This window comes from Staurois parvus, unplaced genomic scaffold (assembly GCF_062004578.1).
Source record: "Staurois parvus isolate SC_StPar_1 unplaced genomic scaffold, SC_StPar_1.0 ptg000503l, whole genome shotgun sequence".
Taxonomy (NCBI): Eukaryota; Metazoa; Chordata; class Amphibia; order Anura; family Ranidae; genus Staurois; species Staurois parvus.
In genome coordinates, this window is record NW_028318299.1 from 1,402,014 (window position 1) to 1,425,993 (window position 23,980).

The window sequence follows — 23,980 nt, forward strand, 5'->3', positions numbered from 1 at the left end:
TTACTGGTGTGGTTACAAACATGGTGAAGGCAAGAGAATGGTCCAGGAAGACAAGAGAAGAGGTGATTTCTCTTCACAGGAAGGGCAATGGCTATAAGAAGATTGCAAAGATGTTAAACATACCAAGAGACACCTTAGGAAGCATCATTCGCAAATTCAAGGCAAAGGGCACTGTTGAAACGCTACCTGGTCGTGGCAGAAAGAAGATGCTGACTTCGACTGCTGTGCGCTACCTGAAGCGTAGAGTGGAGAGAAGTCCCCGTGTGACTGCTGAGGAACTGAGAAAAGATTTGTCAGATGTGGGTACAGAAGTTTCAGCCCAGACAATAAGACGCACACTGCGTAATGAAGGCCTCCGTGCCAGAACTCCCAGGCGTACCCCCTTGCTGTCTCCAAAGAATAAGAAGAGTCGACTGCAGTATGCCAAAAGCCATGTGGACAAACCACAAAAGTTGTGGGATAGTGTTCTGTGGACTGATGAAACAAAATTAGAACTGTTTGGGCCCATGGATCAACGCTATGTTTGGAGGAGGAAGAACAAGGCCTATGATGAAAAGAACACCTTGCCTACTGTGAAGCATGGTGGAGGGTCAATCATGCTTTGGGGCTGTTTTGCTTCTGCAGGTACAGGGAAGCTTCAGCGTGTGCAAGGTACCATGAATTCTCTTCAGTACCAGGAGATATTGGATGGAAACGTGATGCAGTCCGTCACACACCTGAGGCTTGGGAGACGTTGGACCTTTCAACAGGACAATGATCCCAAGCATACCTCCAAGTCCACTAGAGCATGGTTGCAGAGGAAAGGCTGGAACATTTTGGAGTGGCCATCGCAGTCACCAGACTTAAATCCGATTGAGAACCTCTGGTGGGACTTAAAGAAAGCAGTTGCAGTGCGCAAGCCTAAGAATGTGACTGAACTGGAGGCCTTTGCCCATGAAGAATGGGCGAAGATACCCGTAGATCGCTGCAAGACACTTGTGTCAAGCTATGCTTCACGTTTAAAAGCTGTTATAACTGTAAAAGGATGCTGTACTAAGTACTAAGATTGAATGTCACTTGGGGGTTGAATAAAACTGATAATGCTGTGAGCACAGAAAAGACATTTGTGGTTATTTCATTATAACTGTTATGTTATATTTGTCTGACCTACAAGTGCCTCTTTAATGTAAATGTAAGCAAGATGACTGAATGATCAAAAGCAATGTCAAACTGGCCAAAACACTCAATTTCAGTGGGGGTTGAATAATTTTGGACACAACTGTATCTTCTGGTCTTTGCTCTGTACTGGGATGGAGTTTGGTTGGGGGGGCTGACAGGCTCTTGTAGATGTCACAGCAACCTGCTTTGAGTGTTATATGAAAGAACATAACCCCAGCCATCCCTTTAGATGTGCATGTTTCTCTCTGCTGCAACTGGGTGCTATAAACCTTACCTGTGCAATCTGCTGATTAGTTGCTTACTTAAGCTGGAATAGAAAGATGATAATATTGCACAGCTAATGTCTGCAGTACATATTGTCCAGCAGGAAGGGGAACATGCACACCTTAGGGGATGCCAGAGATGTGATCTTTCATATAATGCTTGGGAACAACAGTACTGTGACTGACACCAACCTCAAAAATTAAACCAACGTGTGGAGAACAGCAAAAATGATTGATGGCAGAGAAAGTCACTGACTGGGGAGGGGGGGCAGCAGTACAGATCAGATGATGGTGATTGAAGCTGTTCAGACAGGAAATGAAGGTAGGCTCAAGATAGCTGCTTCAGCTTCAAAGGGTTATATTGTGGACATCCAAGTTTGCAAGGAATTGAGAGAAATCAGTTTCAACACAGGAGAGGATTTGCTACAAGTGGGCGGGGGGGGGGGGGGGTTGGACAACAAAAAAATAAGGCTGGAGTCCAGCTTTAAGCAAGAAGTCTCCATGTATTTTGTAGCTGTACGCTCTCTTATTCTCAAGGCAGAACAAACGCACATAATACAGTACATTCAAGACTTCGTACCGCTACAACCTGATCCTGATGGAAATGGCCAGGATTCAAAAATTCAGAAAATAGTAAAAATACCAAATTTTATGGGGTTTTTTTTTTTAAATTATAATGCCAATAAAACTTTGGATTTAAAATTACTAGGTGTAAAAACTAAAATCACTGAGGTCATCAGTGCTGCCCACTCCTGGTGACTGTGTGTACAGTCATTAGACAGTCCACCAAAACTGGATATTGACACATTTAATCTAAGGCAGGGGTCTCCAAACTGTGGACTGAGGGCCAGATCCAGCCCTTTGCTAGCCTTTTTCTGGCCCTTGGGGCACTATTCCTCCCAATTATTCCAGGCACTATTCCTCCACCTTACACCAACAATGGGGCACCATTTCTTCCACAGTTACCAATGATGGGACGCTACTCCTCCTCTGGACCACAAATCCACCATGTTTATTCTGACTGATGCTGGGATCAGGACATTTCTACCCAGTCTGGAGAACAGTAAACTGGCCCTTTGTTTGAAAAGTTTGGAGACCCCTGCTCTCAGACATTGGTCTCTTAACTTGCCTTTAACTGGCCCTTAGGGCACTATTCCTCCCCACGGTTATAAGTATTCTGCACACTGACTCCAACAATGGGGTATAATTCATGCCACGGGCATCAATAATGGGGCACTATTTCTCCTACTAATACCAAAGATGGGGCACTATTTCTCCCACTGATACTAGGAAAAGGTCTACTCCTGCTGGCCAGTCTGCCCCCCTAAGGTCTGAAGGACAGTAAACTAGCCCTTTGTTTGGAGACTCATGATCTAAGGATTTTGCTCTCAGGAGCTCTATTGGTGAGATGTTTTGCACTGAGCTGCTGATGTTGCTCATCTGCTGTGGACCTCACGGGGGTTCCCGCCATCCTGTTAGAGGTTAATATTAATTCTACATTGCAATGAGCAGGAACACCTCAAAGAACTTTGGTTGAGATTGTACGTCACTCCTGGTGAACTAACCCAGTCACTAATTTAGCCCATCAGGCTTCCCATAGAACTATCATTTTTGGGTGGACCTGACACACAGCACACATTTAAAGTTCGGTAAGCTTAGAGGCAACCATGAAAAAGCAGCAGACCAGAATTATTTATTACAGTTATTTACTGCATGTAGCGTCAACAATTTAAGCCACACATTACATACAGTACAGTTACATTGGTCCCTGCACCCAAGGAGCGTACAATCGAAGGTCCCCATCTCACATACACATACTGCGGCCAATTTGGACAGGAGTCCATTATGTGTACCAACATATTTTTGGAGTGTGGGAGGAAACCTGAGTACCTAGAGAAAACCAAAGAAAGCACAGAGCGGACAAACACTCCATGCAGATAGTGTCCTGGCCTGGGTTGAAACCGAGAACCCTAGGCCCTCAAGGCAGAAGTGTCACCAATAATACACTGTTTTGATGTGGAGTCTATGATGGAATGTGTAGAGGGCAGTAATATACGACACACTGCATTAGTCTCTAGTGCAAACATGGTGGAAAAGTGTGACCTGTGGGAAATAAAACCAGTTTGAGTCTGGCATCACTCCACTCCCTGCGACTACACATTGCTCCCAGTGTTTTTCAGGCACCAACTGTATCCGTTCTCAAACAGCCGCATCCATGGTGAGACACTAAGCGACTGACTCCAATCTTCTGGCATCCAGGGCCACTGCCAGGTCAGGACACAGCGTTCTGGGTGGGGCATCATGGCGAGGTGGCGTCCATCCTCAGAGCAGAGTCCAGCAATGCCCAACGGAGAGCCATTGGGATTCATGGGGTACTCTTCTGTGGGCAGGTCCTGGTCATCGACATAGCGGAGAGAAGCTAGGTGGTGGGAGGTCACATGATCCAGAACCGCCTGAGACCGGAACCTCATCAGACCTGGAAGAAGGGAAAGGGAGGAAGTCAAGTAAGACATATACTCCTGTGGACTCCAGGTAGTAGATTTAAGAGGCCCATGTTATTATGATATGTGGGGGACACCGAGCAGGCGTTTTGGACATCAGGACAGACTGTACAAGTATGATCAATGTCACCTGTAGGCCCAGGATCAGAGCTAAGAGATAATGACACCACTGTGCCCTTCACATGTAGCAAGCTGTCCACAAGGTCAAAGCTTGGCATCCACCACACCAGCCATGTCTGCGACATCACCCCCTTCAAATCCTCCACACAATCATTCCAAACACTTCGGAATCAGGAGACCAAAGTCCATTATACACTACACATGCAGGAAGCCTGGAAAGCTCATGTAGATATGCAACATCCACTGCCTGCTATGAGAGAACCCAAGTGCCCAATAATGCGCTCTTATTGGCTGGCAGGAGATGAGACGCTCCAAAGTTTCCAGAGAAACATACACCCCACCACGGCAACCTATATACCACACCAATACAATAATAAAGATACCTATATCACCACCAGAGCTACCTAAAGATCACTAGTATCCCACCAGAGCATCCTAAGCCACCACTAGAGCTACCTAAACACAACCAGTACCTCAGAGTGATCTATACTCCTCCAGAGCAACCAATACCCCAACAGAGCTACCTATACCCTACCAATACCATACCAGAGAGGCCTATATTTTTGCCAAAGCTACCTATACCCAACCAGTACCCCGCCAGAGTGACCAATACCCCAAAAGAACTATCTATACATCAATAGAATTACATATACCCTACCAATACCACTCAATACCATACTAGAGTGACATACTTCTGCCAAAGCTACCTATACCCAACCAGTATCCCACCAGAGTGACCAATACCCCAAAAGAACTATCTATACATCAATAGAATTACATATACCCTACCAATACCCCTCAATACCATACTAGAGTGACATACTTCTGCCAAAGCTACCTATACCCAACCAGCATCCCACCAGAGTGACCAGTACCCAAAAGAACTATCTATACATCAATAGAACTACATATACCCTACCAATAACCCATTAGATCACCCATTACTTCCAATAGAGTACCTCACATCCCTCATTAACTTGATACAATGCATGAAGTCTTTACCTTCTCCGTGAGCCACCCAGACCCCCAGTGACGAGCCGGACATCCCCTGTAGCAGGATAGATGGACTCTCTTCAATTTTCACAGTAACAAAACGGGACTCGAAGCGTCCAGAGAGGTTGTGGCTGAGCAGTACGCCTTGTCTGGGGCCCTGCCCTGCTGAAAGCAAAGATCATGTCAACTGAGAGCATGGAAGGCACATGTAACATGTAATATGACCGAATACAAAGACAGAGATGTGAGTCCTACCTGGGACAAACAGCCAGAACTTTGGAGTGAATTCCTGGCACACAGAAATACACAGAGCTATTTGTGAAATGTTCCCAGGAGTTCTGGTTTTACCCACCTGCCTTTGTTGGGTTCTCAGGGCCAACCCAGCCCAGGAGAGCCATAAGCTGGCAGCCATTGCAGATTCCCAGACTGAATGTATCCGATCGAAGGCGGAACGCTTCAAACTGCTCGCGAACACCAGCATTGAACTTCACAGACGCTGCCCAGCCTGGAACAAAGAAATATAATGATACTGTACAAGCTCCAAACAACATTTCTACATCAACATCACTGAAGTCACAAGAAACAATTCTTAAAGTTGTTACGTTTTATGATGCTATGGGGGGAATTAAGGTGGTGCAAGAATAATTGCTTCTAAATGAGGGAAACAGAACAGATTCTCTCAATTAATAAAAGGGGTGCAAGACTGATGACATCATCTCAGCTTAGGCAATGTCAGTGACTGGGGCTTAAGGATGGCGTTTTAATGCTAAAATATGGAGCTTTTCTGATAAATGATACAGTTTCTGTATATTGAGACGTGTCAGAAATGTCATCATGCAGACTTGTACTAGTACAACTCCCACTAGACTGGTCGGAATAAAACTGATGGACTGTGTATGCCTGACTGACCTTTGTCAGGTTCAAGGGTTTCCTACACCTACAGATTTTCCCACATAATCCCCCCCCCGGAATATTTAGGCATGTTGCAGAATATCAGGTGGACTCTTACCTTTCGCAGAGCCGAGAACGTCAGCATAGCTGAACCCCCCAACAAACACCAGACCCCGGAAGATGTCCAGTGTGCAGCCTCCCGATAGAAGATCTTCCATGGTGACATCCCAGACCTGGAAATGAGAAGATGACAATGAGAGATCAGAGTTACAGGAGACACAGAATGCCAAGCGTCTGATTGGACCTTGCCATTACCTCAAACCCAGCCATCAAAAGTGCAGCCACCATTTCTCGGTCGCCATTACTGCCCTCTTCACGCACAACAGCTATCCGCGGATGGGTGGATCCTGAGAAGATAACAGCACATGTAGACAATGCAGAATCAAAATAAATGGATGGTTTAGTCCCTATGCACATACCAGCTTCAGCTATCAGAGGGAGCTTTTCACTGGGGTTAAAGGTCAGCTGATACTTGGGTCCTTCTCGTCGGATAAGTCCCGCCTCCTCCTGAGACACAAAGCTGGGATTGGCTTGTAGACGCTCCAGTTGGAAGCTGGTCTCTTCCCACACGGCCCTCAGTGTCCCCACCTCCTCCCGAAGCACTTCCACCCCGTTCACACAAACTCTGACCTGGGAAAATGATAATAAAATGATTTATATATCGGCCTTGTACAGGTCCCTGAAAACGCATTACTACCATTCAGGAAGTAAGAGAACTCTAGCCGTAGGTAGGTGACGTCTACCATGGAAAGGTCATTTTTAGGTTCTGTGTCAATGGCTTCAGTAAGCATATAAACAAAGTCACACACTGCGGTACCAGAAAGCTAAAATCGTTTTGTTCTAGTTCATTGGAGGACATTCCATACCAGCACCTCTTTAGGACACATTTTGCCCCATACTGGGGCTTAATGGTAGAAACATATGATTAAGCCCTAGTAGGGGGCAAAATGGAATGTTGTTTGATGATCTGGGACTATAAAGAGGAGTTTGGCTTTCCAGTACATCAGTATGTGTGGCTTCTTTCATACACAGATTTATGTGGGAGGCAACACTTGCCAGAGAAAGAGTAAATCTATAGCTGGTATATGAAAGTAGTTCTACAGACCCAAGTTTTTTTGTTTTTTTTTACCTCAATGCAATCTATTCACTAAGGTAAAAAACCTTCGAGGAGAAGCTCTCCCCCATCCCAACTCTCTGTTATATTGACCTGAGTCCCATCTCAATCCAACGATGAACATGAATGCAGTGGCTCTCCCGGGTCGCTCTCTCTCCATTGGCTAACACAGCAGAGGGAGCCATGGACTCCTGCTGCTGTCAATCACAGCCAGTAAGCCAATAAGGAGTGAGCAGGGGGTGGGGCTGACCCTGCGCTCTGTGTGTGAATGGACACCCATAGCATAGCTTGAGAGCGAGCCTGCTTGAGTGCCCCCAAAGCAAAAGGTTTGCCGTTAGGGGCACTCGGTAGGGTGGAGGAGCCAGGATCCCTGGTGGGGGAGGAGCTAGGACCGCCGGCGGGGGACTCAAAAAGAAGAAGATCAGGACTGGTCTGTGCAAAACTACTGCGCAGAGCAGACAAGTATGGCATGTTTGATATATATATATTGTTTAATTGCAACCATTAGAGTCACTTTAAGGGTACGACTGGGGCTCTTGTAAATGTTTTTTTCCTGGTAGAAGAGCAGCTTCAAAAACATCCCTAAGCCATGTGTTTGCAAACACGTTTAGGCGAGTCAAATGCTTGGGTGTTCATTCATTATTTATATAATTTATTTTGACCACTGAAATGAAAAATACTGAAGCACTAAACATGTACTGATCACATGACTACTTAGCCACAGTCCAATCCTGAGACTGGCGGGGAAGGCAATAAAAAACACTCAGAAGTTTCTACCAATGTCACAGATCCAAGAAGAGCTTCATCTTCATGCAAACCTCATACTTGTTCCAGGGCTGTAGGAGAGGATACAGGGATGATTGGCATCCCTCGCCAATACCCACCAGAAGCCGCCATCACTCACACTGCAGAGGACTGGATGGGAGCATGGCAGATGTATTCTGACTCTGAGACTAATGCAGGCCATAGACGGGGAGAAAAACGGCCAATTTTTCTTTAAAAAAACGAAAAATCGGTCGTTCAAGCGGCCGACGTTACCAGCAATGGTAAAAAAAAAAAATTGGCCGATTTTCATCCCGTCTACAGCCGGCAAAAAGTGTCCCTGCAGAGAGCTCTGCTATTTTTTGACAGTTCCTTGACATTTACAGCGGTTGCAACATTGTATCTATTTGTATCCATTTAGGATACAGATGTTTTTATTCGGAGACAAATAGATACATTGTTGCAACCGCTGTAAATGTCAAGGAACTGTCAAACAAATAGCGGAGCTCTCTGCAGGGACACTTTTTTGCAGGACTGGAATTCCTCTTATTTTTCATCCTTCTTCTTCTTCTTCATCATCATCCTCATCTTCTTCTTCGTCATCATCCTCATCTTCTTCGTCATCATCCTCTTCTTCTTCGTCATCATCCTCTTCTTCTTCGTCATCATCCTCTTCTTCTTCGTCATCATCCTCTTCTTCTTCATCATCATCCTCTTCTTCTTCTTCGTCATCATCCTCTTCTTCTTCTTCGTCATCATTATCCTCTTCATCTTCTTCTTCTATCTTCTTCTTCTATCTTCTTTTTGTCTTCCTCTTGCAGGTCACGGCTCATGCACAGATTTTTTATCGGTAAAAAATCGGCCGATTTGCCCATCATTGCCGTGAAAATCGGCCGATTTTTTTCCAACTTTACCGATAAAAAAAATCTGCCAAAATACCGAAAAACGGCCGAACAAATAGCCCACTAACGATCCGAAAATCGTCCGATTTTATTTTCGGCCGAAAAATCGGCCGATTTTCGACCCATCTATGGCCTGCATAAGGGTGCACCATGCCTCAATGTCCTGTATCTACCATGTCAGAAGAAGACACACAAAGACTGTGGTAGGACAGATCTGATTCCATGCCCGGTGTCTGTTACAGGAAGGTGCTGTTTCCCGGGGGGACTGGCAGGATCAATGGGTGTTTTAGAACTGTGGAAAATAAAACACTTACTGAAGGCAGACATTGGGGCTGATTGAATAAAACTGGAGAGTGCAAAATTGGGTGCAGCTCTGCTTAGTATCCAATCAGGTTTTTTTTTTGGCAACGCTTAATTCAACAAACTGAAGCTAGAAGTTGGATGGCTACCATGAACAGCTGCACCAGATTCTGCACTCTCCAGTTTTAGTAAGTCTCCCCCATTGTTGAGGGATTTAACAGACCTTCCTAAAAAGAGTAATCAACTTTACATAGTTATGATGATCAACTTACACTTCAGTACTAATTATACATATTATATCCATATATCACACGTTCTAGATCCCTCTCCCCATGCTCAATAAATTTGCTGGTAAGAAAGTTTGAATTAATGTCTTACTTATAGGAAATGCACAATGGTGGACACACACTACCGGCCACTTTTTTAGGTACACCTGTTGCTTGGTAACCCAAATGCTACTCAGCCGATCACATGGCAGCAACTCAATGCATTTAGACATCTAGACGTGGTGAAGACAACTTGCTGAAATTAAAACCGAGCATCAGAATGGGGAAGAAAAGGGGATTTAAGTGACTTCGAATGTGACATGGTTGTTGGTGCCAGACGGGCTGGTCTGAGTATTTCAAAAACTGTTGACCTGCTGGGAGTTTCACACACAACCATCTCTGAGGTTTACAGAGAACGGTCCGAAAAGTAGAAAATATCCAGTGAGAGGCAGTTGTGTGGAGGAAAATGCCTTGTTGATGTCAGAGGTCAGAGGAGAATGGGCAGACTGGTTGGAGATGATAGAAAGGCAACAGTAACTCATGTCTATATGGACCAGAATCTCTAAAAACTGTTTCCAACACCTTGTTGAATCTATGCCACCAAGAATGAAAGCAGTTCTGAAAACAAAAGGAGGTCCAACCTGATACTAGCAAGGTGTACCTAATAAAGTGGCCGGTGAGTGTAAATGTGGGCTGAACTAGGGCCGTCAGTGCTCTGCAAACTACACCCACCAGTATAATATCTGCCAATCAATGGCTGCGAGACATGCTCTGAAGAGATCGCACACCCCCACCTACAGAAGGAAGTGCAACTCCTTCATTAAACTTCATGTAGGAGGTCGTAAGACCGAGAGCCAATTCTCCATAGGGAAAAAAAAAGCAGCACCCGGTTGTATAAAAACAGAGCTACCTTGAAACAGGAGGGGGAATAAGGGGCATGTTGGGAGGGGTAATATAAGAACGGGAGACCACAATTTAAAAACAGAAGAGTAATATTTATCCTGGCTGGAGTTCAGCTTTAAAACATTGGGAAGTTCAATGAGCCCATATCCCTCCCAAAAGACTTACAATGGAAGTAGGTCCTCTCCCATGGGCGCGTCCAATCTTTACACACTGCAGTCCAGACACTCGGTACTGCTCTATAACACGTTCATGTTCCGCCTCTGGGACTTCCAGTACCAGCCCCAATTCCTCTGCGAATAACAGGTCCAGTACTGGAGAGAAACGAGGGATAAAATGAGCATTGGTAAAGGTAGGTTAATGTTAGTGACAGCCATAAAGGGACCCCTCAGAACCCAAGAGATCAAACCCATGAAGTCCGTGTGACAGACTGGAGAACATGCAAGGAATAGAGCGCCATAAAGTTAGGAAGGGATGAAAATTAGCCATGAACAAGTGCTAGGCCCAGAGATAATCCCTACAGAGGTGGAATGTTGGTGCTCTGGCTCTGTGTGTCTTCCCAGCACAGATAAAACTGAATAATGAGGATTGGTAAAGCCAGCACTCGTCTTCCTGAATAGAGAACTTTATTGAAAAAATAAAATGTGCATATAAAATGGATTACGCATTTCGGCGTAAGCCATAAGGTACAAGACAGAACATTACATATATATACCAAATAAATTAATCTAAAAAAAGAGACTCCTTCTCATACCCATCAGGCAATTGAATAGATTAATTAGCCAATTAGTGGCAGGCGCCATGAAATAACCTTGATGTGTGAAGAGATTCACAACAGAAAAACTTTCAGGGATTAAAATTAGGTCTAAGTCACCAAACTAGTGAGAGGGAGAGTTGGCCAAGGGACTGAGGACGATAAGTGAGCATCCTGGCACTGGCTTTGTTGGGGGACACTGAAGCCAGCAGTAGAATCTGTAGAATTTTCTAGGTTAATGTTACACAAGATGTGGGAGTACAAAGAGCAACACTTCCCTACCGCTAACGTCTGGGGAAGAGAATTCAACATCCAGTCCACAGTTCCCAGCGAACGCCATCTCCAGGAGACACGTGATGAGACCGCCATCACTGACATCATGTCCCGCACTCAGGAGGCGATCTGAGAATGAAAGAAAAGGAGTGTCAGGAGGAGAACAATTGGAGAAACCGCAAAATATATGCCAGATACTACAAGAAAAAGGTAAATGCAGTACAATAAAACTCATATATAATTGTATGTGCTCTTTATGTATGATAGGGCGACACTGGAGAAGGAAAATGGTAGAAAACGCACCTCTAAGAAGCTTCTGAGTGACCTGGAAGCAGGACACCAATGTCTGGGGGTCATCCAGATCTGGAGAGTGTTCTCCCAGCTGTGAATAGCACTGTGCTATGGCACTTCCACCCAACCGGTGCCGACCGGGACTAATGGGAACATACAAGAGGATGCCTGGAACCAGAATGGAAAAACAAAAGCAATTATACCAAAATGGTCACCAACACACCAAGTCAAGAGAAAAAGAAAATTCTCAGACTACCCAAAGTCATGCTGTACATTTTGTTACTGACCACCAATGATGAGGGCTGGGGTTCTTGCTACAGCCAAAGCCTGTTACTGAAAACCAATGAGGGTTGGGGTTCTTGTTACAGCCTAAGCTGGTTACTGACCACCAATGATGAGGGTTGGGGTTCTTGTTACAGCCTAAGCTTGTTACTAACCACCAATGATGAGGGTTGGGGTTCTTGTTACAGCCTAAGCCTGCTACTGACCACCAATGATGAGGGTTGGGGTTCTTGTTACAGCCTAAGCCTGCTACTGACCACCAATGATGAGGGTTGGGGTTCTTGTTACAGCTAAAGACTGTTAGTGACCAACAACACCCCCTCCCTCCTAGATTGTAAGCTCGTAAGAGTAGGGCCCTCTTACCCCTCGTACATTGTTTGTTGTTGTTGGTACTGTGCCATGTATTGTCCCCCCTATTGTACAGCGCTGAGCAAACCCTTTGGCGCTATATAAACTCGTAGTAATAATAATAATAATGATGGGGGTGGGTAGACCGATGCCATTCACATGACTAAATGCAAGAGCACTAGTCTGGTGATGTCAGATAAAAGGGCTTGTGGGAACACAGCTCAGTCTATGCCTGTACCTGGAATCTGATGCCCTTCTGTAGAGATTACATTTCCAATGCTTCAACATTTTCACCAGCAGCAGAACAGAAGAGTCCGGGGGGGTGAGGTTAAGGTTAATTATTTAAGACTTGGTTGCACCTTGTATATGCCTTTCCTGCAGCAAGAATAACCCAGCTTGTAAAACCCTAGGTTGACGAACAGAAGCAACTAGATGTCTAGACTTACTGCCCATGCCAGGGTTCTTCAGGTCCGGGGTGATGGTGGCAGTAATATCCGGACACACAGCATACACCGAGATCACCAGAGACCCTGAAATAAGACAAGTGATTAGAGAGGAGGATGTAAGAGATACATAGAACAAAATAGGACAAGGGTCCTCCTATCCTTCTACTTACCTGGAGCCTTCACAGTTTCTGAGCCAACTCTGGCTGCCATGCTGAGAGAATCCTTCCCTCCATCTACAGCTATGCCAACCTGAGCCATCACATCACACATGGCCACACAGGCATCATACAGGGCGGCACCCTCCCCTGGCAGCTTGGCAGCCCACATCCAGTTCCCGCTGCATTTTACATCCTGCAAGGTATTATGGTAAGATGAATGGTGAAGCGCTGTGTATTTCCAGTGCTTGTGTACTGTCTCAATATTTAGAATTAGGAATTACCTTCAAGTCAGTGACAAGGGCAAACACAAGATTGGTCAGCGCCTCCCCCACGGCCATCCGGGCCCCAGCCGCTGGGTTCAGTAGACCTTTAATTGGCTGCTCTCCAATGGCTGTGGCTCCTCCCACAGTGTCAGTATAGGACAGTGCAACCACCGCCACATCAGCCAATGGGGTATGGAGGGGACCTACGCACTGCTGCTGAGCCACGAGACCGGTGACGGAGCGATCCACCTGCAGATGGAGACAGAGTGTGAGAAATAGTACGCAGGAACTACTGACCGGATATCCAATCAGAGAAGGTCTCTGGTGAGGGAGTCACCTTATTGGTCAGATATCTCTTGCTGGCCACGGATGGCAGTCGGAGAACCCGATCCAAGGCTTGCCTGACAGTGAGACCACCAGGGAGCGTCAAAGGTTGGAGTTCAGGCGCAACTCTGTTTAACACAAAACCCTGAAATATAGAAGGGAAACTTTGGAGAACAGTAAATGGGAACTCCGCTGAACTTTCCTCAAACTCCACATTCTATATACCAACACTGTTATGTGGAAAAAAAATCTGTATCTGGTTGCAAAGAGAAAAATTGGAATTTAAGCCTCTGTGTTTGGCCAATCCTTGTCAGCCTACCAAGAAGGAAAGTCTCCCTGCAGACACGAAGCAAAAACTGAACTGTCCATGAGAAATGTACGGCCAAGGTGGAGGAACATCTTTTTGGTATCCAACCTCATGTAAACAATTGTGAATTGACTTTATAACTGGTTTAAAAGATCATCTCTTATTTTGTTGCTTCTTTTATTTATTAACATGTGACTGATGTGTTTACAGTAAACAATCAGTACAGTTTTGTCTTCAAACAAAAAGATACATTTGCTCATTATAGTGAGAGGGGATAATCTGTACCTTACGAGGCATTTTGCCCAGCACCCACTCCAGCTCCAGGTCCACTGGCACAGAATTTCGGTTGCTGTGATCAGGTTTCGGATCTTCCTCTCTTCCGTTCACCAACACAATCTGCACAATTGCAAAGGGAAGAAATTCAGTGACAGCGCTATTGAAGTAGGTACAGCCAGGCACTGTGGTGACTTAAGTACTTACCCTGCCATCCCCTGTGATCCTCCCAACAAAGTCTACAGGGGACCTCTCCCTGCGGCACACCGAACGTAGGAACTCTGCATCAGCTGGGCGGAGGAGCAAGGCATTGGATTCTTGGTACTCTGCACCCCAAATCTCCAGGACACTTAGGGTGGGGTCCCCTAACTGCAGAAAAAGTGGAAAACTGATGATGGGAAGCACAGATTTGTTTCATATTGCAAAGCTCTCAAAAGAAAGCAACCCTGTCACTAGGATTAAAAAAAAAAAATGGCTGGCTGTCACAGTGCATTGCAAATTGTTTATATACCTGCTGGCTACAGTTGTCAGTGTGTTGCACATTGTTTACAAACCTGCTGGCTGCAGCTGTCAATGCATTGCACATTGTTTACAAACCTGCTGGCTGCAGCTGTCAATGCATTGCACATTGTTTACAAACCTGCTGTCTGCAGCTGTCACAGTGCATTGCACATTGTTTATATACCTGCTGGCTGCAGCTGTCACAGTGCATTGCACATTGTTTATATACCTGCTGGCTGCAGCTGTCAATGCATTGCACATTGTTTACAAACCTGCTGGCTGCAGCTGTCAATGCATTGCACATTGTTTACAAACCTGCTGGCTGCAGCTGTCACAGTGCATTGCACATTGTTTATATACCTGCTGGCTGCAGCTGTCACAGTGCGTTGCACATTGTTTACAAACCTGCTGGCTGCAGCTGTCACAGTGCGTTGCACATTGTTTACAAACCAGCTGGCTGCAGCTGTCACAGTGCGTTGCACATTGTTAATTACAATTGTACTTAATTTATAATTTAAGGTCTCTTTTTGGGAACATTTCTCAACACATAAAGCCTGAAAATCCTGGGTTGTATTCAATTACAGCTTATATAAGCAGCACAGTAAGACAACGCAACCAGATTCCAGTGTACAGTAGCCTACCTAGTAGCACGTGGAATCCGATCAGTTCTGCAGCATGAAGATAAAGTAAGAAAAGGGCCTCAGGGAAGGGAAGGTAAGTGGGATGAGTAGTGAGTGGTTACTGGTTCATGCAGCCTGCAGAAAGGGTAAGGGTAGTGGATGGTATGGGGAGGAAAATGGTATTAGTGATGGACAAATATTGGTTTCTGGTGCCAAGGTGGAATAAGTAAGGGACAATCACGGATTCCTTCCCCCAGGGTAAAAGGTGAAAGAAGGACTCGGGTATTGGAAAATTTTGGGGGGATAAGTAAGATACAGCTACCAGTGCCTGCAGAAAGGTAAAGGGCATAATAAGGACTCAGGGAATGGAAGGAAGGTAGAATAAAGTAAGTAATGGACAGTCATTTATTTCTGCAGCCAGGGTAAGGGATGAAGGAGGGACTCAGGTATGGGAAAGATGGGGGATAAGAAAGGCACAGTTACTGGTTCCTACAGCCAAAGGTAAAAGGCATAAGAAGGATTCAGGGAATGGAAGGTAAGTAGGATAAGGAACAGTCATTGATTCCTGCAGCCAGGGCTGGGAGCGAAGGAAGGACTTGAGTATGGGAAGGTAGGTGCGTTTAGTAAGGGACAGTCATTGCACCTACCTGAAAGGTTTTGGTGTAGATGATAGCTCCTTCAGGTTCACTAAGCTCCTTCAGGACATTACCTGCAGAGAGGACTGAGAAAGTCAGGATGGAGGTTTTACTAATAGAAGTAACAGGGAAAAGATGTGGGTCTCACCGTTCCCTCCTGCCCCCTGGTCATGAATACTGCACACAGGATTCTTCTCTCCTCTCTCTACACAAGCCCGAACCGCCCGATTCATCTTCTGCTCCATCTCTGCATCTCCTCGCTGCACTGCTCCAAAGTCCAGATCGCTGGCATTGTCCCCCTGAACCTGGAGGATGGTGAAGAACAATGTGTGTCTCCATCTTCTCATGAATAACTCCTCAATAGCAGTATATTCAAACTCTAGAGCAGGGGTGGGCAAACCTTTTGACTTGAGGGCCGCAATGGGTTCATATATTGGACCCGGGGGCCGGACTAGCTGCTGGCCGGCCCAGCCACTACCATGCCATCCATAGTAAGTATAGTAATATTCCCCCATAGTAAGCATAGTAATTAATCCCCCATATAGTAATTCATCCCCCATAGTAATTCATCCCCCATATAGTAATTTATCCCCCATATAGTAATTCATCCCCCATAGTAATTCATCCCCCATATAGTAATTCATCCCCCATAGTAATTCATCCCTCCTATAGTAATTCATCCCCCATAGTAATTCATCCCCCATATAGTAATTAATCCCCCATATAGTAATTAATCCCCCATAGTAATTCATCCCCCATAGTAATTCATCCCCCATAGTAATTCATCCCCCATATAGTAATTCATCCCCCCTATAGTAATTCATTCCCCATATTAATTCATCCCCCATATTAAGTCCCCAAGTCCCCCCTGTGTCAATTCACTTACCTTTGCTCCGCGCGGTCCTCTCGCCGTGTTCCCGTGCCGTTCCGGTGTAGCATGAAAATCTGTCTCCTATGAGGATCTGTCCCCCTCGACGTATCTGCGCATGTGCCAGTTTCAGGCATTAGCAGCCGATCGGCGATCTCCGGCACATGCGCAGATACGTCGAGGGGGACAGATCCTCATAGGAGACAGATTTTCATGGTACACCGGTCTTCAGGGCGGACTGTGAGAGGAGCCTAGCTCCCCTCACGTTCGTCACGCTGCCCCGCCTACACACATCCTGACAGCCATCCTGACAGTATCACGCTCCGCGGGCCGGATTAAAAGGTCCGCCGGGCCGTATACGGCCCGCGGGCCGTAGTTTGCCCATTGCTGCTCTAGAGGCTATCCTCACCTGAATAGAAGAGGCTGCTCCACCTCCTACACCAATCCTGTACACCGGACCTCCAATCTTCACTACATGCATTCCTAAAGGAACAGAACATACATACAGGATATTGAGACATTCCAAGCTGTATTCAATAACAGATTAAATCAGTGGCTGCTGCTTTGTTTGCAAAAAGAGTTTTTTTTAAAAGGTAGGTAATGGCTTTTTAGTATGGATTAGAAATTTCTGCTTAAACTTTTTTTTCCCCAAAAGTCTAGTTTTTCAGATAAATCTTCGACCTGCTCTTCACATCAGAACCCTCACCTGATTCCGGCTTCTCCTTCTTTTGGTGAATGTCCTCCATGGAGCCAATGCCACCACTGAACATGATGGGTTTCACCCACTCCCTCCTCTCCCTGGAGGACAGGCGCAGGCCGAAGGAACGGGCAAACCCTGCAGATGGGTGACAGAGGATGGATTTAGCTCACCAGTGAGGATTTGTGTACACAATGCCATACACACAACATGGCTCACCTGTTAGCACCGGTTCTCCAAACTTGTTGCCGTAATCAGAGGCTCCATTGCTGGCTTCAATGGCTACTTCTAGAGGCCGGGCAAACTGGACCGGGTACTGATAGGAGTCATCCTCCCAGGGAAGGGGGTAACCTGGGTGGAGGTGGACAAGAATCAGTGAGTGAAGAAAAAGACAGCCGTGCAAGGGAGAAGACTGGCCATGTACAGCCAACTTACCTGGAATGTGCAGGTTACCAAAGCAGTATCCGGCAGTGCCTGCTATGACATGAGCGCCCTTCCCTGTGCACTGCACATCCCTAATACGCCCGCCTGTGCCCGTGGTGGCACCACTGAATGGAGCTACACCTGAAAGAGTGGAGAAGTCACATGACCATTAGTTTTATAACAGACATGTCACATGACCCTCAGTCTAACAATAGGGTGGTGCAGAAGCATAGACTTGTCACATGACCCTTTGCCTTCTGACAGGTTGGTACAGGGTCATAGTCATGCATGGGTCTCACCTGTTGGGAAGTTGTGGGTCTCAGCAGTGAAGATGAGGTGCCGGGTGGAGTCATGCAGGTGATAGCGGCTGGCACATGATGGGTCATCAGGGATCAGACTTTTTACCTCTCTTCCCTGGATTGCACTGGGATAAAAGGCCAAAAATCGTACTTCTAATAAATGCATTCAATTCCTTTCTTCATGAGCGTGACTAGATAACTATATCCAATTAGTTCAGATGTGACCATGTAAAGCACCAAACCTCTAATCACAATACCTGCTGTTATCACAGAATTTGATGACATTGTTGGGGTTACTGGTGTCCTGTGTCTTCATGATCATATCAAACAGAGAATGAGCCTTCTCCTCTCCATCTATCACCAACCGACCCTTGAAGAACCAATGTCTGCTGTGCTCACTGCAGAGGAAGAAGGGAAGAGAACATAATAGGAAAAGAGAGAAAAGGGAATGAAAAATGCAGAATAAAGTTAGAGAGAGAATTAAACAGACAAACACAAAGCAAAACAGGAAAGAGGAGGGGGAGGAAGGAGAAGAGGTGGAGCAGGGAAAAGGAGAGAAGAAAGAAGAGAGGAAAAGAGGGAGGGAAAAAAAGAGCAGAGAAAGAGAGGGAGGAAGGAGAGAAGAGGAAAAGAGGGAGGAAGGAGAGAAGAGGAAAAGAGGGAGGAAGGAGAGAAGAGGAAAAGAGGGAGGAAGGAGAGAAGAAGAAAAGAGGGAGGAAGGAGAGAAGAGGAAAAGAGGGAGGAAGGAGAAGAGAGGAAAAGAGGGAGGAAGGAGAAGAGAGGAAAAGAGGGAGGAAGGAGAAGAGAGGAAAAGAGGGAGGAAGGAGAAGAGAGGAAAAGAGGGAGGAAGGAGAGGGGATAAGGGAGTAGGGAGAGGAGAGAAGGAAAGAGATTAAGGAGGGGAGGAAAGCAGGATGGAACATGAGGTGAGGAAAAGACAGAGGGATGAGAGAAGAAGAAAAGAGGGAAGAAGGAGAGGGGATAAAGGAGTAGGCAGAGGAGAGAAGGAGAAAGAGAAAGAGGGGAGGAAAGGAGGGAGAAACATGGAGGAGAGGAAAAGAGGGAGGAAAAAGCAGAGAAGAAAAGAGGGAGGAAGGAGAGGAGATAAGGGAGTAGGGAGAGGAAAAGAAAAAAAGGGAAGAGAGGGATGAGAGAAGAGAGAGTAAGAAAAAGAGAGGGGAGGCAATGGGGGAGAGCGGATGGAGGATGGAAGAATGAGAGGATAAGAGAGGGAATACACAGGAAGAGTGAGAAAAGACTGAAAAGTAAGAATGAAACAGGAAAATGAAACAAAGGAGAGTTATGCTCCTTGTATACGAGACTACTGTGACCACCGGCTGTGAGAAAACACGGCAACCGTAGTATCACGTTTTTGCCGTGATTTGCGATTTCTCATGGCCGCGGTCAAAACATTCCTATTCTGAACACGATTCTTTCATGTTCAGGAGAGGGAGGTTTAATCTCACCTAAATGCGGCAGCTCCTAAACTCTGCCAAAAGCCTACATGTACATGGACACATAGGCTTTTATGGATTTGGGTTTAGGAGCTTTGGCAAAAAAAATGCAAGTTTAGGAGTTGCTCGTGTACATGGAGCCCTAGGAGGGACAGAGATCATATGTTACTCATAGGAATACTCAGTCACTAGAATACAAACTAATCTCACACAAATGACTCCAAGAAAGGAAACATCCCGGAGCCCTGGAAATTATTCAATAGAGGTAACAGAGTGAGATGTTCAGCCATGTTCCTCCACAATGGGGTGAAACAAACAATCTTTGCAGTGATTCCCGGACACTGAACTGTGCAATCATTCCTCCTCCTGCTGGCCGACACACACAAACCCACTGGGATACAATAATATATGAAGAAGTGTCACTCGCCTATTGGACTGAGCCAGGTCAAAGCACTCCACACTGCTGGGGTTGCGGCCGACACGTTGGAAGAGCCCCGTGTAATAGTCCAGATCCCAGGAATCAAACGCCAAACCTGCAGAGCGATCATAAAAATGTATACGGGACTTGAGGAGGCATTCCAGAACTATGATCCCGGGAGAATCCTTCCATTATGGGGCTCACGTACCCAGCTCGGTGTTTGCCTGCTCCAGCGCTGCCCTTCCACACCCGATCACATCCACCTCATACACCTGCTCTGGATGCACCGAGATCTCAAAGCTCGCCACCGGATCCGGATACACACATTCCGTCATCCGATCGTACAGGGAAGCAACAAGCTTCTGCTTCTCACTCTCCTCCAGGTCTTTATGGAACTGAAAAAAATAAAATTGACCGAGTTACTTTTTTTTTCATTACTTAGAACAATGACCAATTTACTGGGGGCATTGTAAAGCTCAGAATGATTCCCATGGAAAACAAACCCACCAACCTGCATTCTGTAACCTCAGCTGTATAAAAGGAATAGGTGCCTGAGAGAGGCACAGAGGACAGCAAGAACCCAAATTTCACAGGGGTCTATGTCACGGATCCAATGCACACGCCCACAGCGACTAGCTAACCGAGGTATGCACCTCCGGATGTGACTTGGGGTAAAGAGGGAATGAGGGGGACTCAGTCTGAATATATAAGACCAGCCGTAATATACTTTCACTTTGAATCACCAAGTCAGTGATAGAATTTCCGACACCAGCACATCAGTCTGATCGCGACAGTACCAATCACTGTTCAGCTGTCGCAATCAGGCACCATATAGCCATTTTCTGCGTTTCTCTGGGATTCCACAGAGGCTACAAATAGAGTTTTACATGCAGATGTACCCTACACAGTGTCCAATCAGAAGGAAGTATTTTCATCTCTCTGCAACTAATATTTTAGCTTTCATGAGTAGATGAAAGATTTTCCTTTGATCTGGGTCTATAAGTTATAGCTCCTAGACAGATCAGAGCCCTTGCCTGGTCTCCTGCTGCTCCCCGAAGCCAAAATGTCTGGAGTTCCTCTTTTAAACTTCCAAAAGGTGACAAAGTCTGACTACATAGGTGACAAGGTTTTTATTGGCATCTAGGTGTCACTTCCAGTCTAGATGCTGCTCTGTCCTTTCAGATGCTAATTGGTGAACATATGTCTCTGACTGAATATCTTATTATTAACATGGAATGCTAAATCTACAATGACATATTTCTACAGATCACATCTCAGCTACTCAAACCTTATATTTATGTTACAGTCTAGACTAAAACCACCACCCATTATATGGTATGTAGCAATAATCCTCTAATATATTGAAGCCGGCTACTCAGTTACATCCATTGCATCGATTCTTTAGTGGCTACATGAAAGGATATAGCAGTAACTAACGCGTTTCAGCGAGTAAGGCTTCTGCCGAAAAGCGTTAGAGTGTTACTGATGTATCTTGCTGTTTAGCCAATAAAGAAATGATGCAAAGGATGTAAATGAGGATTATTGCTACATTCCAAAAGGCATTTGGGCCAGAGCACCAGTTCCCGGTCTTCCAGGTTATTTGCGATAGAGCAGGTTCTCTTTGTTGGACTGACATTGTATGGTATGTTCGATCATTTTAGGCTGGGCAAAGAGGTTGATGGGAAGCCAATAGCAGCACGGCATACAATATCCTCCCCAGTTAATAAATACCTTTACGTTAAAGTGACCCTGTCACCATAAAAAAGCATCAATACTTACCTGTTGGTTGGCTCCAGTGTCCCCCCCCCCGTCAGGCAGGATATGTCCTTGTGTGTGAATATCTCAGCCTCCTGCTGGCTTCTATCTTCCTACAGGGTGCATGACCTGGTGGAAGGTACCATGGTGTGCAGTGGAGGGGGAGGGGCAGTTGTTGGACACACCCAGAAGAGTTGAGTACATTCAGTGGCCAGGGAGCAGCAGAGGACTGAGATTTACAGACACAGGCTGCCGAATGAGAAGTCTTCTTTTACTGGTTGTGATTGATTGATTGATTGATTGATTTCAGGTATTTATATAGTGCTGATAATTTATGCAGAACTTTACATATTGTGCATTCAGGTCAGCCCTTGACCAAAGGAGCTCACGATCTAAGGACCGTCACATACATACAAGGGCTAATTTACACAGGAGCCAATGAACTGACCAGCATGTCTGTGGGAGGAAACCCACACAAGAACAAGGAGAGCAGACTCCATGCAGCTAGTGGGAGAAGAAACACAGAGGGGCACCAGACTATTCCTACCATAATCCAGTGAGTAAGTGTCAAATAAATGGTGACAGTTCTAATGCTGCACTTAGTCTGGCGCCCCCGTGTTTCATCTACAGAGTCTCAGCTCACTCTTCTATGGTGCTGCCACCAATATTGCATTCATTTATCCAGCCATTTGGACATTTATATGGACTAATAACTACAGTTGTTATTTCTCCTCACTTACATTCCATGAGCTAGTGTCCTGGCTGGGCTTTGAACCCAGAGCCCCAGTACTGCAAGGCAAAATTCCTTACCATCCCACATGCTCACATTAGCTTCCAATAACCTGCTGTTGAACCCCAATCAGCCTGTTTTGGGGTTTATTGATCCCCCATACCCCTCCTCTTACCTTTAAGAGGAATCTCTTGGAACATTCTATCCTGTCCACGGCGGTCAGACCGATGGAGCGGCAGATGGAGACGGCATTGGTGGAGGAGGCGGTGGAGAAGTTCAGCCTGTAGAGGATGGTGACAGTAAAGAGTGAAAAGAGGAACTGCAGGTCATCAGTGCTGAAATGAACCAGGAGCAGGTTAGAACCCTTGTCAGGTTTCTATTGTTGTCTGTGTTCCAGTCGGGGGGATTTGCGGTCACTACCTCTCTCAGTGAGCTTATATTACTGGGGTCATATTGTCCATTCAGTAGTAGAGTCACCTATAAGCAGGGCTGCTGTAAGAAACCACGGAGCCCCACACAGCTAACCTGACAGGGCCCCCCACTAAAAAAAAAAAAAGTTTACTATGCTTCAGTTATGAATGAGCACAGTGAGTGATTGTTACCGATCACTCATTGTGTTCATTCAGGAAAAGTAGGGCTGGTAAATGTGATATATTTAGAGGACCCTTCCCCACTCTCCATCCTGAAAGATCCTATTGTGTGCTTGCAGCTGCTGGTGGGAAGGAGGTGTGCAGCACTATGGGGGCACACGGGGGGGGGGGGGGGGGGGCAGGCAGGTCAGCAGGGGGAAACGTATGGAGCACAGGAAGGGTGATGGGTGCAAAGTGGGGGGAAAATACTGGAACACTGGAACTGATCCTCTGTATGTCTCCCTATGCAACAGCTAAAAGCCAGGGGAAGGGAGAGGAGAAGAAACCGGTTTTCAGCTGCTGCAGAGAGAACCGTACAGGGGATCAGTTCCAGTAATTGTGTGTCGCCCCCCCCCCCCCCCCCCGCCTTGTCAATCACCCTCCCTGCCCACATTTGATTCACCTGCTGGCCTGGGCCCCGTACAGGAGGACTGGTAGTACCCCCTTATCCACGGCCCTGCCTATAAGCCCACCCCAACACCTACTTATGCTCCCCCTCATTAAATCCCTCACATAATGTCTGGTACGTTGAGTAGAGGTGGGGGGCGGTCATTTGACTGTATCTGTGGATGTCATGCCGAGTGGCCAATTAAAAGTCCCGAACACCGACATGTGAGGAAAGGGTGATGTCATCAGCACTGTGTAAGCTCTGACACCATCCAGCAAGGAGCTTACACAGGGTTTGGGACTCCCAACAGAGGAGAAAGAAAGCAAGTACAACTGTGGGCGGAGCAGTCATTAAAGTGGTTGTAAACCCTTCCATATACCCAGTGAAGTGACTGGCCTCAGGTGATACACAGAGATTAAACTAATCCTCCTACATAAGTTGTACCTGTTTCTCTGCCACCTACAGCAATTCAAAATGGCAAAATGTACAAAACATGTCTGAGCTTTCAGAAAGCAGGGGGTGGGGAGCTCAAGCAAGAGCTGATTGGAGGGAAGAGACACCCCCCCCCCTCCACACAGCTCACAGGAGCAGAGATGAGGCTGTCAATCACAGGC

General features: G+C 46.1%; 1 protein-coding gene across 2 annotated transcripts in view; it reads right to left on the reverse strand.

Annotated features, from left to right (window-relative positions):
- Positions 1-3,110: 3,110 nt before the first annotated feature.
- Positions 3,111-23,980, reverse strand: part of PFAS (phosphoribosylformylglycinamidine synthase) — a 38,465-nt gene continuing 17,595 nt past the window's right edge. Inside the window, exons 4-29 of one of the 2 annotated variants that reach the window (XM_089689929.1) lie at positions 22,525-22,630; positions 20,073-20,259; positions 19,874-19,979; positions 18,250-18,390; positions 17,993-18,117; positions 17,706-17,834; positions 17,490-17,621; positions 17,280-17,408; positions 16,983-17,056; positions 15,854-16,010; positions 15,718-15,779; positions 14,157-14,318; positions 13,962-14,072; positions 13,383-13,514; positions 13,064-13,294; positions 12,795-12,975; positions 12,625-12,708; positions 11,561-11,716; positions 11,267-11,386; positions 10,399-10,544; positions 6,406-6,616; positions 6,242-6,333; positions 6,045-6,159; positions 5,388-5,540; positions 5,045-5,200; positions 3,111-3,897 (exon numbers count right to left, since the gene is read on the reverse strand). In XM_089689929.1, the coding sequence (XP_089546055.1) occupies positions 3,575-3,897; positions 5,045-5,200; positions 5,388-5,540; positions 6,045-6,159; positions 6,242-6,333; positions 6,406-6,616; positions 10,399-10,544; positions 11,267-11,386; positions 11,561-11,716; positions 12,625-12,708; positions 12,795-12,975; positions 13,064-13,294; positions 13,383-13,514; positions 13,962-14,072; positions 14,157-14,318; positions 15,718-15,779; positions 15,854-16,010; positions 16,983-17,056; positions 17,280-17,408; positions 17,490-17,621; positions 17,706-17,834; positions 17,993-18,117; positions 18,250-18,390; positions 19,874-19,979; positions 20,073-20,259; positions 22,525-22,630 (3,721 nt within the window). In that variant the 3' untranslated portion in view covers positions 3,111-3,574. The remainder of the gene's footprint in view (positions 3,898-5,044; positions 5,201-5,387; positions 5,541-6,044; positions 6,160-6,241; positions 6,334-6,405; positions 6,617-10,398; positions 10,545-11,266; positions 11,387-11,560; positions 11,717-12,624; positions 12,709-12,794; positions 12,976-13,063; positions 13,295-13,382; positions 13,515-13,961; positions 14,073-14,156; positions 14,319-15,717; positions 15,780-15,853; positions 16,011-16,982; positions 17,057-17,279; positions 17,409-17,489; positions 17,622-17,705; positions 17,835-17,992; positions 18,118-18,249; positions 18,391-19,873; positions 19,980-20,072; positions 20,260-22,524; positions 22,631-23,980) is intronic. The other variant, XM_089689928.1, reaches the window with a different exon arrangement.